This window comes from Triturus cristatus, chromosome 6, assembly GCF_964204655.1.
Source record: "Triturus cristatus chromosome 6, aTriCri1.1, whole genome shotgun sequence".
Lineage (NCBI taxonomy): Eukaryota > Metazoa > Chordata > Amphibia > Caudata > Salamandridae > Triturus > Triturus cristatus.
Window position 1 is genome coordinate 1735554241 of NC_140589.1, and position 12909 is coordinate 1735567149.

General features: G+C 44.2%; 1 protein-coding gene across 2 annotated transcripts in view; it reads right to left on the reverse strand.

Moving 5' to 3' along the window:
• The window catches only part of AIDA (axin interactor, dorsalization associated), a 180980-nt gene that overhangs the window by 72581 nt on the left and 95490 nt on the right, over window positions 1-12909 (reverse strand). For both annotated transcript variants that reach the window (XM_085612971.1, XM_085612970.1), the window contains exons 5-6: window positions 11633-11696; window positions 11444-11550 (exon numbers count right to left, since the gene is read on the reverse strand). In XM_085612971.1, coding sequence (XP_085469097.1) covers window positions 11444-11550; window positions 11633-11696 — 171 coding nt within the window. The remainder of the gene's footprint in view (window positions 1-11443; window positions 11551-11632; window positions 11697-12909) is intronic.

Genomic DNA, 12909 nt, shown 5'->3' on the forward strand with positions numbered 1-12909 from the left:
AAAATCTTACCTCTTTAAAAGCAATTTTTCTTTGGAAATTGATCATTACTTAATGATAGTGTACCCCATAGAATCATTACAAAGAAATTATAAAGATTATACTATGGCATTACTGCTTTTGGGAAGTTAGATGAAGTTATTACATTTTCCAGCCTACATACAACCACAATTAAGCAGCTTCATGACTAATCCCTGAAGGGCTCACGCAGTCTCTAAAAGGCAGAGGCATGTGTGCATGCTTACATTAAGGCTGCTCATATTACATTTTTATAAACTAAACCCAAAATACGGACAAACCCAATTGTTTGCCTGATTAATGTGAAAAGGTTATTCTGCAAAAAAAGGCTTGACTCAGTGCATTGAAAATACTTTTGTGCTCAAGATCTCAATGAGGTGAGTAAGCCTGGCTTTAACAGTCTTTCTGGAAGACACTTAACATACCTGAGCCTTACAAGTATATTTACTGCATTTCTACTCAGTAACATTAATCACAGCAGTCCTTTAAAAGTAGTGCTATATAGCGGTTTACAGGATAAACATACGATTATTTCTATATATACTTAGTTTTAAATAAATAAAAAAATACATGTGGAAAATAACTGTTTTGGGAGAAATAAAACAATGACAAAAGCAGATAATGGTCAAAACAAATATGAAAAACATATAGAAGAATAGGACTAATAAATAAAGATAGAACCCCGACTACAAGATGTGGCTTTTTTCCACTCTCACAATGAGAACATTGAGAAACTCAAGTTATCAGTTTTTGGAGACTAAAGGTGAAAAGCGCAATCCCCTGACCTGATGTGTAGCCATTTTGAAATGAGATAAGAGGCATGGGACAGACTAATGTATAAAAGCGCTAAGAGAGACTCCAGGGAATTCTGTGAGATAGTAAAGGGAAAAAAATTGATCCTAGATGTCCCTGGGGATATTGGTACGCATATATCTCCTGAGCAGTGGTCGACTCCTATTTCTGCAATTTACTCCATGGGCATGAGCTGACCACTTGAAAGTCAAGTTCCCCCTAGATATCAAGTTTAGGATGGAGGAGGTATGGGAGCCTATTCAGACTAGCCCAGATAACAGGGCTCCCGGCCCAATGGAGTTTCCACGGACCTATACAAGACAAATATCCAGTTTTGGACCCGATGATCACCAACATTATTAACAGCTGCTGTAAGGGTTTTCCCTTGGAATGGAAAGCTGCCACAATTGTGCCCGTTTTAAAATAAATTAGACCGCCAGGACCCTAGCTATTATAGGCCCATCTCGTTGTTAAATTCGATTATCAAAGTGGCAGGAAGAATTATTCTGAGTCAGAATGAAGAGTGGGCACAAGTTAATATCTTGAGTCCTGTCCAGTATGGGTTTAGGGAGGGCAAGGGAACAATGGAAGAGTGTCTCAATCTTAATCAGTTGATTGGGAAATATGTGGTGGCGAAACAAAGCACTATTCACCTAGTGTTCATGGACTTAAATAGGATAAAATTAATAATGCGCACTAATACCCAAGGGTGTCGAGGCGCTGGGCAGACGAAGAGGAGAAGAAAGGCACAGATCAACCAACTATGTTGAAAGAGCCATGTTTTCAGCAGCTTTCTAAACACCAAGAGAGAATCCGCATTGGAAATAGAGGGAGGCAGAAGGGTTCCAGAGTTCGGCGGCCGCCACAGAGAAGGAGCGTCTGCACCATCTGACCCTGTGGAATTTAGGAGATCAGTTTTTTCTGGGAGGAGGATCTCAGGGTCCTCCTGGGGGTGTACACTTTGGAACATGGTTTTCAGCTACGGCGTGCCTTTACTGTGCAAGGCCTTGTAAACCGTACTAAGGACCTTGAAGAAGATCCGCTTCCTAATGGGGAGCCAATGCAGAGCACGGATCCCCTCTCTGGCTGATTGATGCTTAGGAATGTCAAGGATCAGTCTGGCCGCCGCGTTTTGAACAGCCTGAAGCTTGCTCAGGGAAGCCACAATGATGTTGAGGTACAGCGCATTGCAGTAATATATGGGTGTCACTTTTGACCAATATAGAAATCGGACCCCAGGTCTAGTTAGGTGCCAGCATTTTAACCAAGCTTGTGGGACCCTCTTTAAGTTCTCTTTATCTATTGGCAACAAACCTGTAGTTCCCCTGCTTCAAATCTATAGGATGAAATGTTTATCAGTACTTACCTATGGTGCTGTCATTTGGGGATACCAGAACATTATGAAAGTGCCGTAGGAAGAGAATCTGTTTTGTTGAAAGTTGCTTGGGGTTGGTTCCGCTAGCCCAAGCTCGTTTGTCCATGATGAATTGGGTTTGGGGTATGTAGAATATTTTATAAAATTAGCCCACTCCTTTTAAGGATTTCCATCTGGTGTGGGGGCCACACTTTTTTTTAAATAGGGAAGAAATTCAGGATTGCTCTAAAGTACGAGTTACTTACCCTTGGTAAGGATGTATCTGGTAGAGACGTTGTCTAACCACAGATTCCTTAACTTAGAATATCCCCAGGCGTGAGACTGTATCCGGAATTTTTTTGCAGCGGCGCCTCTGAGCGCCGGCGCCACACGACCCCACCTGGACGTCGTCCACGTACGTGACGTCAGCGAGGTCATACAAGTCCCTCCCGACGCGCTGACATCAGTTTTCTTAAGAGAAACTTTTCCGCGGCACAACGCGGAGCCAACAACCAGAAACTGTGAAAGTATGGGAACAGTGTCCGATGGATGAAAAATCCGTTAATAAAGGAGGAGGATGGTGGAAGACACCATCTGAAAGACAGAATAGACACTGCCTACACATATAAGTGGAAGCCGTGAGAAAGAGCCCCGCAAGCAAAACGGAAGCCCCTTTCGAGTGGAACAAGGGAAGAACATCGACAAAAAGAAACAGACTAAAAGTGCCATGTGGAACTGTCCCCTCCACTGAGAATGGAACACAGAAAGAACAACCGTCCACTGTAGGAAAGAATGAGAAGACTGGCCCTTCCCCTTTTAAAAACAGAGGTAGGAAAGAGCACAACAGACCCTCATTGAGGATAACAACGAGGAGACCAGGACCCCGAGGTAGTAGAGCAGGGGGAAGGGAACTGGAGAGGAAAACGAACCTCCTTGTGAATCAAAGGCACCATACAACAGAAAGAAGCCCCCAGAAGAGGCAAACTGTATATGAAAGCACCAAGGGGAGTGCAACAATCTGAACACCTTTGAGATATAACCCAATGGCAACCGAAGAGGCCAGGGGAAAACACCACTAGACTAGGTCCTCGCAGAACGGGGAGGCTGGGTGGGCGTTAAGGAATCTGCGGCTAAACAGCGTCTCTACCAGATACATCGTTACCGAAGGCAAGTAACTCGTACATCTGATAGAGACATCTAGCAGCAGATTCCTTAACTTAGAATAGATACCACAGCCATACCCCAAGGGAGGCGGGTCTGCGACAGGACAACAGAAAGCGCCAAGCATCTGATCTGGCAACAGAGTGACGGATAAGGGGGGTGGGAAGCTGTGGCAGAACAGCCCGACAGCAACCCCAGCAGCACGAAGAGCAGAAGTCACAGTATAGAAGAAATCCGAATAACATACCAGAATGGCGCCACACCATACCCGTATAAAAAAAATGATAGGTAGGATCACTCCCCGCTAAATGGCGCACGATAAGTGCCTGACCCAAGCTTGAAAAGAACTCTAAGTAACCAGCACCTAACAGACTAGCCTATAGAAGGAAGCCGAAGGAGCCGGTGGCAAGAGCCCAAAGGCAAGAGCCAGAAGCTGAGCAATGCGTAGGGAAAAACCCAGCAGGACAAGAAGCATGCCAAGTGCACACCCAACCCCAAAAGGGGTAAGGAGGGACAATAGCACCAATCTTTGATCAGCCAAAGCAGGTAGAATATTTTGCCGGCAAAAGACCAAAGAGACCTTAAAGTGTCTTACACAGGAACAGAAGAGTGCCCGACCGGGCAGTATGTGGTCCAAGTGAGAAACAACCCACAACATAGACTTGTAGACAGTAATCAATGACCACTGCCATCAAAAGAACGGACCCGCAGGCGTAGCTGCAACAAGAGTAAAGAAGGATGGAACATCGCTCTATTCAGAGGTCCACGCGGCGACGCTTGATTCGTCCCGGTATTGCATTCAGTGATCAGCATTGCATCAGGCTTCATCCAAGGGTTTCTACCGTTAACCCATGATCGATGGAACCATTTAATAGTTCAGCTAATGTGCTGTCCTGACCCTCGGTTCCTCACCATCCAACGGCAACTACCTGGACTGCTAGGAAACCACATGAAATAGATGTCTTGTGCTGTACTGTCCCCAGAAACGCTGTCCTGAAGAGACCCCGTAACAAGAGAGGGTCGAAACGTTGTCGACAAAAAACAGAAGAGCGAGCCTAAATAATTAATTTTTTATTGTGTACAGCTCTCCTTTTGATGTTTTACCAATAACCAATTCCCCACTCTCCACTTGTTTTCACGTAATATTCACTAAGTTAGGTTATGGTCACTCCACTGGGACTCACAAATCACTCTCAATGTGCAATTATATGCAATATGCTCAAATGCTTTAAGTACTACAAAATGCATCTGTGGTACAAACTGTAAATGCAAAATAAATGTCACCTACTTCGGCTGAAGTAAATACGATTTGACTAATTGTTGTGATGGGCTTTTTTAGACACAATGTAAGATAAAGTCTACCGTGACCGACTCTGGAGGTCGTATTTGATATCAATATTGTGTTTTTTGTATTAAGTCTGAGCAAATCATCTAAGTTTGCATATTTAGAATTGTTTAGATAAATGAGTTCCTTGTGAACATTGTTTCTTCAGCTTCAGTGCTTACCCAGTTCACAAGGACATATGGGTCGCTCTTGTTTTTTTGAAATGCTGCAACAAGAGTAAGCATATCCGAAGGAAGAGGCCAAAAACACCACGGTAACGAAAGGTGGGAAAAATCTCAGAATCCAAGACCAACACTCCAGAAAGATACATACAGCGTTGAACAACAAAAAGAGAGCATATGTCAATTTGGAAAACGACTCCAGTAAGCAGAAGCAAGAAGGAACCCATGGCCAACTTGCAACAACTCCGAAAAACCCTCCACACATGGAGAGATTGGTCCAGACGTCACAGCCTCGACAAGAGGTAGAGACGTAGGAAGAGGATACTAAGGCAACCGACATGTAGACATTATTTATAAACATACAATTATGCAGAGACAGAACGAGTCAGGAGCATGAACATGTATATACCGGACCATACCTAGAACAGTAAGGGCAGGTAGGAGCCGTTTTGGAAGAGGAGACCATGAAACCTCCAAAGGAGGTGGATGACCATGGCGAAAGCAGATGACACCAAGGGAAAAACATAGAACACAGTACAACGGACCACCAAGCGACGCATGGAGCCCACATGACCCCCAGGCGAGATAAGCAAAGCTATATAATAGCGTACAAGTTCCCCACATGGAGTATGTATACCCCAAACAACGGGGGACACCTCTTAGGGAAAGAAGCCAGGACAAAAGAACGCAGTAACGAACCGAACCAGTGAGCTGAGTTCCGAGCCGTAATAACATCACCGAGCCAAGCCACCGGCTGACTACCACAGTCAGAGGACACAGCAACCTGTGGAACACGACCACAAAAGGCCAACAGGCAGCTGAAAGCAAAAACGCATCCAAGGGATGCCAATAAAAGGGTAAGCACCCTTGACCACAGAAAAAAGAAGACTTAGGGCTCACTGGCCATGGTAAACATCTAAGGATGCAAAATGAAAAAGTACCATAGAAGACAGGCCCAAAAGGGCTAAGTGGAAGGACGAAAGCCCGCCAGGAGCCGGCGAACCACCGACTCTGCGTGAGCATCAAAGTGCAAAACCCCATCAAAGGGTAAGTCAACCAGTCGCTCCCGGATATTTTCAGGAAGATGCTATCTCGCAACCAAGCATGACGCCTTAAGGCAACAGAGCTCGCCATGGCTCTGCCCAAAGAATTCGCAGTATCTAAGGCTGAACGGATTGTGAATTCGACAAGGTCGCGGCCATCCTGGATGAGGCGAAGGAGATCAACGCGAGCACCTTCAGAGGTGGCAGTATGCAAAGACTCTGCAGAGTCCCATAGGGCAGAGGTAGCCTGAGCCAAAACACACACTGTATTTAAGGGACCGTAGGGCAGCACTAGTGGATGCAAAGACGTTCCTACCCCATGACTCAAGCCACCTGGACTCCTGAGAGGAAGAGGGGCAGAGAAGGAAAGGCAGTCTGCAACACGAACCCCTGCGCATCAGGGTGCACAAAAAGACAGGCAGGATCATGTGGAGCCGGACGGTGGCAGTGCAAAACTGAACGAGCCACCAGGTTACCAGACGCAGGTCGGACCCAGGTACCCAAGAGGGCATCATAAAGGGAAGCCTCAAAAGGCAAAAGCGGCTCCATATTTCCAGACCCACGGTGCAGGACCTCAAGCAAGGGGTCCACAGATAAAGGGGTAGAGGGGGGTTGCATATTTAAAACACAGGTAGCCAAAGATACCACTCTCAAAAAAGCCACACCGGCCTCGGTACCCCTCCGTGTAGGGGAAAACAGCTCATCAGTGGGGTAGGGTTGTAAGCTGAACCCTCCCAAGACACTGAGGGTGTGCCCAATGCTTCACGGAAGGAAGCCCCACGGAAGAGTGAGGATCCTGACGGGGCTCCTGGGGAGGCGAACAGCCTGCTGGATCTGGGAGCTCCTGAGGAGGCTCCACAAATTCTAAGTGGGGCACTGGCAACACTAACTCCGGTGACGCAGTGCGGGATGGCGTCGCCGAACTCTTCAGAGGCCTCTATAGAAGAGTCCAGAACCCGGCGTCGATACGGCACCGAAACGACGCGTGTCCGCGCCGATTGCGCCTCGTCAGACGCCGACTCTTCAGCATCCGGCGACGAGTCGACACCGTCCGGCGACAAAACTATGACAAACTCCCCCTCAGAAGAAGGAGAGGGCGCTGGGGCCGGCGAGGCAATCTTCCGGCGCCGTCCCGGCACCGCCTCATCCAGAACAGACTCCGATTCCGGGGAAAGGAGCGGAGGCAGAGCCGAGAAGGCGAGCCTCAGGCGCCAGGACGGCGCCGACCCCGGCTCCTGACAGTCGGCCGCCTGCCCTGAAGGCTGGGGTGTGCTCAAGTCAGGGCTATGAGCACCGGCAACCACCTGCGGTGCCACAGGGAGCCCCGCGGGGCTATGCGGCGCAGCAGAGGCACCATGAGCCGAAGAGGGGGACCTAGCTGGGCCCTAACGACTCCATGTGGAGCGTAGAGGGGGACCCACTTAGGCCGCGTCCCTAACGACACCACATCTCCGACGTTCCTGGGAGGCAAGGGCTCAAAAGGCACCGGGGGCGAACCGGCCAGCGAGGCCGTCGGAGACCCCACAAGAAGCAGAGGTCCCGAGGATGCCCCAGGAACAGGAGAGGACCCAAGGGAGGCCTGCAAAGCCGTAGCCTAGGCCTCCATTTGGTCCCGAGTCGCCCCTACACCCTGAAAGTGCGGATAGAGGGGGGCGACCTTCGGGAGCGCACGTCCGAAAAGGCCCGGGAACCAGCGCCCCTGACAACAGAAGAAGGTGAGGTCGAAGACTTAGGCGACAAACGCCTTGACTTACCAAGTGGAGAACGACGGCCCCGGACCTCAGAAGGCGATCAACAACGTAACCGAACAAAGGAGGGACCTGAAGACGATGACGAGGCCGGGGGGCGTGACGACTCCAACTGGGACAGCCGTGCCGAAAGAAGCTTCATACGGCCCTCCCGCCGAGACTTTGGTTTCAGACGCTGGCAGGCGCCTCAGTCCGTGGAGTCATCCCAGACACCACATACAAATAAGATGCAGGTCAGTCGCGGACATTTGCCGCAAACAGGAAATACAAGATTTAAAGCCCGAAGGCATCGCACACTGTTCTCGAAGCGAAGCGTCGAAAAAGAGGGCTGAAAACAGGCCAGAGGAGCTCACTCGGGATCCGCGTTGCACACGGAAAAGAAGCGAGCAGGGAGGTACTTGTATGACCTCGCTGACGTCACGTACGTGGACAACATCAGGCAGGGTCGTGTGGCGCCATCCCCCGGCACGCAGAGGTGCTGCTGCAAACAATTTTCAGATCCAGTCTCACGCCTGGGGATATTCTAAGTTAAGGAATCTGTGGCTAGATGTCTCTATCAGATATGGGACTTTGGGCATAACATTATTTGGCTATCTTAGATCAGAAATTTGGCCATTGCGTTAGGCTATCCTGAATTGTATTATGCCTCCTAGTCCATTGTTAAAGCGGATGGAAGAAGGATGAAAAAGCGGTTTTATGAACTGGCTGAGAAAACAAGGGAAACTAGGGCCTTGGAGAAACTGATCATGAGAGCCTGTAAGATCATTAAATGTACTGCTGGTCTTGAGCCCTATCTCACTCTAGTAAAACAAATGGGAAGGATCACTGCTAGTCATGTTTCAGTTGGGCTCCTTACGGCACAAATTGTCCCCCACCCCCACCCCCACGTTTGATTTCAACTCTATATTAACCTGTCCCTGAGATGGCACCACACTGCAGACCTTGAACCATCTGGTGCTATTCTGTCCGATGTATAACTTCCCTCGAAGAAGCTATTTGCTGCCCATTTTAAGATCCAGGTTTTTATTTTTTTATTATCAATTTAGACCCGCTTTTCCCCATCTTCAAATGTTGGCCGGCCCAGCTATTAAGGCTGCGATAGTGCCCTGTATTTGAATGCTGGAATGAATAATTATTTTTGTATGCACCAATATGCACGTTGCTCTATATCTTATGTATTGGATTTTTTAGCTTTTGTTTAAGATATTTCTGCCCGATTGTTCAGTTTCTAAGGTCCATGAAACATGGTTTGTTTTTAATACTAATTTTTTTTATGATTGTGTTTTTATATGTACTTTTATGATCATTAATTAATAAAGATTTCAATCAATGAACAAAAAAAAAAAATGCTAATTCTATATGAACCTCAAACCCTCCTGTGCATTTCCTGCCCTCCCAAACTCATTTTTGATGGGGCCCCCAGGTCTCCTTCTACATAAATCATAAGAAGGGAAACCACCAGAAAGTATTGTGCGTATATCCTACTAGTGAATTTCTTTTTTAAATTAGGCCCAAGTTGTCCACTGATTCTAGCAGAGGTTTTAACAATACAATAAGGGAACATTTTAATGGGAAACCTTTTTGATAGGAAGGTATAAACAGAGGAAGAATTCAATAACTCAGTGGTAGGAGTGGATTTCATACTTCAATAGCATTCTTATGACACCTCAGACATTTCTGTATTAGATGTTAATAAAATGTTAGTGATGTAACAACCTGCTTTTCTACTTAATTGCATTTAAGAACTTCTATTCCCCAATACCTAAACAATTTACTTTTTCACTTGATTTGAAGAAATGCAAATTTTAGTTTTAGAAGTTTACTTTTAAATTACATTTAAAATGTAAATGTAAATAACCTCACCAGGCTTTCAATGCCTTTGTACATGGATATTTGGCATGTTTTACTTTGACACTATGCCTATATATACACACATCCTAATTATGGTGGTTAAGAGGACACTGTACATATTTGTTACTCCGCATGCACAAACTCCTTAAGGGTAACAGCTTTTAACGTTGCATCAATTATACTCCAGTCACTATAAGCTTGGAGTTCAATTTATTACAATGTCCTTGAATATTTGTATAATTAACGCTATATAACAATGTATCTTCAACTTACGAAATAAATGACCAGATTCTGGTATGAAATACATACTCCTTAAATCTACGTGCATGCTACCCATTCCAATATGATTTTTTTTGTGCACCTCTAAATTAGTTGTCTTTCATTATGCTTTCAAGAGAGTTTTAGCCCTCCAATGAATGAGCTTTATTTTGCTATGCTACTTTTATTCAGCAGTTCAAGCAAACAGCAGTTTGAAGGAGTATTGCGAAGAGGCGTCAAATAAAGCAGCTTTCTGAAAAGGTCTAATGTGGCATGAGACTGAGTTTAAGCATGACAACTGAGATTCAAACGGTAAGATGATCAATTATAGTTAGGCTTAACTTCAAGTGTCAATCCAAAGACATTAGCAGGCACTGGTAAAGCCAATAGGTCTCACTTGCATCGGAGTTCTCATTGAAACATGTAAAAAATGCCCACTGCAGTTATATACAAATTAAAAATACATTTTTCATGTACACTGCATATACGAGATAGAGCATTTGTGATGATTCTCTCCATGATAGAGAATTACACACAATTAGCATGTGGTCGGAGAGAAAAACTCATCTTGGAACAGTCAAAGTCCACTCTGTTTATTTTAAAGTAATGGTAAAAGAGTTCTTTCAGACAGCTGTACTGTCAAACCAGATCTAAAAACACCCTCTCATCTGGATGAGCTTATCTTGTCTGAAGATTTTACATGTCAATAAGAAATAAAAGATATTAGAGGTGCCTGTATGTGAATCTATGGAGGATACAACTGGACAAAATAAAGTTGTACAGTCACTGGATCCTCCAGATATTCACAAAAAGTGTACACAGGAGACCTTCTCACGAGGTTTGTAGAGCTTCTGGAATGATTTAAACGGTCTGAATTCAAGTGGGAAATGATTTCAAACGTGATCAATGGTTTTACTCTAAACATACCGGACAGAAAGTTAAAGGACCATGGAGACACTATTTTCCAAATCCATTTACTGACCTACATTCTGTATTGGCCAAGATCGATACAGGATAGAGAAAAGCCTCGATTCTGACCAGACAATCTGCATAATGGCACCAAACATACATGGACAAACATGAATATGAAGTTCTCTTTCACAAAAAGGGTTCATCTTTAGCATAGTGCATGAACGCAAGCTAATCTAGGTTTGTTCATGGAGAATCATTGTTTTGGATCCTTGTAAACTGCAAAACTGTTGTGAAGGTTTTAGAAAAGGTGTCCATAATGTATAATAAATCAGGCGGTAAATATTCAAGCGCCATCTTATTTTGTGGATTAGTCCATGCTTGGCAGTTATGTAGTGAACTAGACAGCTGTTTGTTTTTACTTTAGGCCTACGTTATCCTATGCTAATGGCTCAAGGATGTAGGCAAAAAAAACAAAAAAAAAAACAGGAAAGCTCCAAATAGGGGGGAGACCTGGTTTTGAAACTTCTCCCTACCTTTTATAAAGTCTGAAAGTGAACGCAAGGACCCATTACTGGCATATGCTTCCCAAATACTGAGCTGGATGATAAGACAAATTTGGCAATTAGTATTCTTCTGTTGATTTTGCTGAAATTTAAAAGCCAGCCATGCAATATTGAAGCAAACAAAATGAGAACAGCATTTGTCCATGGAATCAACCTTAACCAAAGAGAATTTGCGGCTTATCTGTCATGCACATATGTATCCATATACACAGGCTAAATGTATAATAAAGAGTTATCACCTGGTACTCGTGCTGGGAAAGAGTCTGGAGATCCTGCTCCAACTGCCCCATCTTCTTCCTCTTCTTCAAATTCCAAATTCTCCTCCTCACCAGGTGCTAAAATTTTCCTAGAGTAAGAAAAAAAGTCACTTTTGAAGTTCCAAACTGTATCCGTAACTATTGGGCAAACAACTAATCTATTTTATTTACCTGAGAGGAACAGGTTGAACATCAAAAGGGAATTCTTTGTTATAGGTAAGTATATTCTTTATTACTGAAAAAAGAGCAAGACAAAAAAGTGTCAAAACTACGTTTCACGCCAAAACATCAGTTATTCAAATTTGTTGTGTTGTATATTGTCAAAGAGGTCAGAGATGCAAAGATTACACAAGTAAAAAAAACTATAACTGCAATTCAGGATCCTAAACTCCATAATCTATATTTTTATAATGATGCACATTTTCCATAATTGCATGAAATAATCAGATGTCACAAATTTGCAGGTTTCTTGTACAACACCGTGATTAAAATGGCTACTGTAGTTACCCTTTTACGTTTGTCTGGTGTACATTACGTAATGGTACTTACTTGTGACTTGGGAGTAGGCATATTTTCAAGAATCTCAAACTAAGAGAAAAAAATAAAACTTCTCCACTTTCTGGTCTATTTTATGGAAGTATTCAAGTTATGTCAATGGGACTTCCATCACAACCACAACAAGCCTTTAATTAGGAAAAGAATCTATAATTACTTTAATTTAAGAAAAACATTAAAACTGGAGAAATTATGTTCTAGGGAGGCAACCCTTCTTGTTTCCTGTCTGTGGCGTTTCAATATTTATATATTTGTTAAGAGGAGAAGGAAGTCACAAATAAGCAAAGAAGTCTGCCCAGATGAAATGCCCTAGAAAAAGGGGTTTCTCAAGGAGAGGGAAACACTTATCACCACAGTTTTGATGTCACATAATGCTGTATATAAAAAGTGTTATTTCTTCCTTAAATGGCATCTACTCTATTAACCTTAAAAAGTGCAAAAGGCTGTGATTCTAAACCTTGACATGATCATACACAGACATAGGTCTGCTGTAAGCGCTTACATCACTGTACTATCTTAGAGACCATCAAGTACTATAATGGATTTACTATTCCTTGAGGTTTACCCATTTATAGCAAGCAGATCTGAAATGGAAGCCGAAGTGCAGCAACATTAATCTCACAAATAAAGACATGGGCTCAGATGACCAAACTATGGAAATGTGCAAGTAAGACTTGCAGGTGTGAATTCAGAAAATATGCATAGGAATTTGGATCAATTCACCAAGGCGAAATAGTGCAAGTTATAGGTGCTGTAGTGTCAACCATCTTGAGGCCTCTTGATGGCACAATACAAACTACAGATGCAGAATTCCAACAAAGTTTGCATCATGGCTGCATTTGAAAATGGATTCTACATAGGCACCTTCCGGGACGTCAGGAAAGTACAACAAA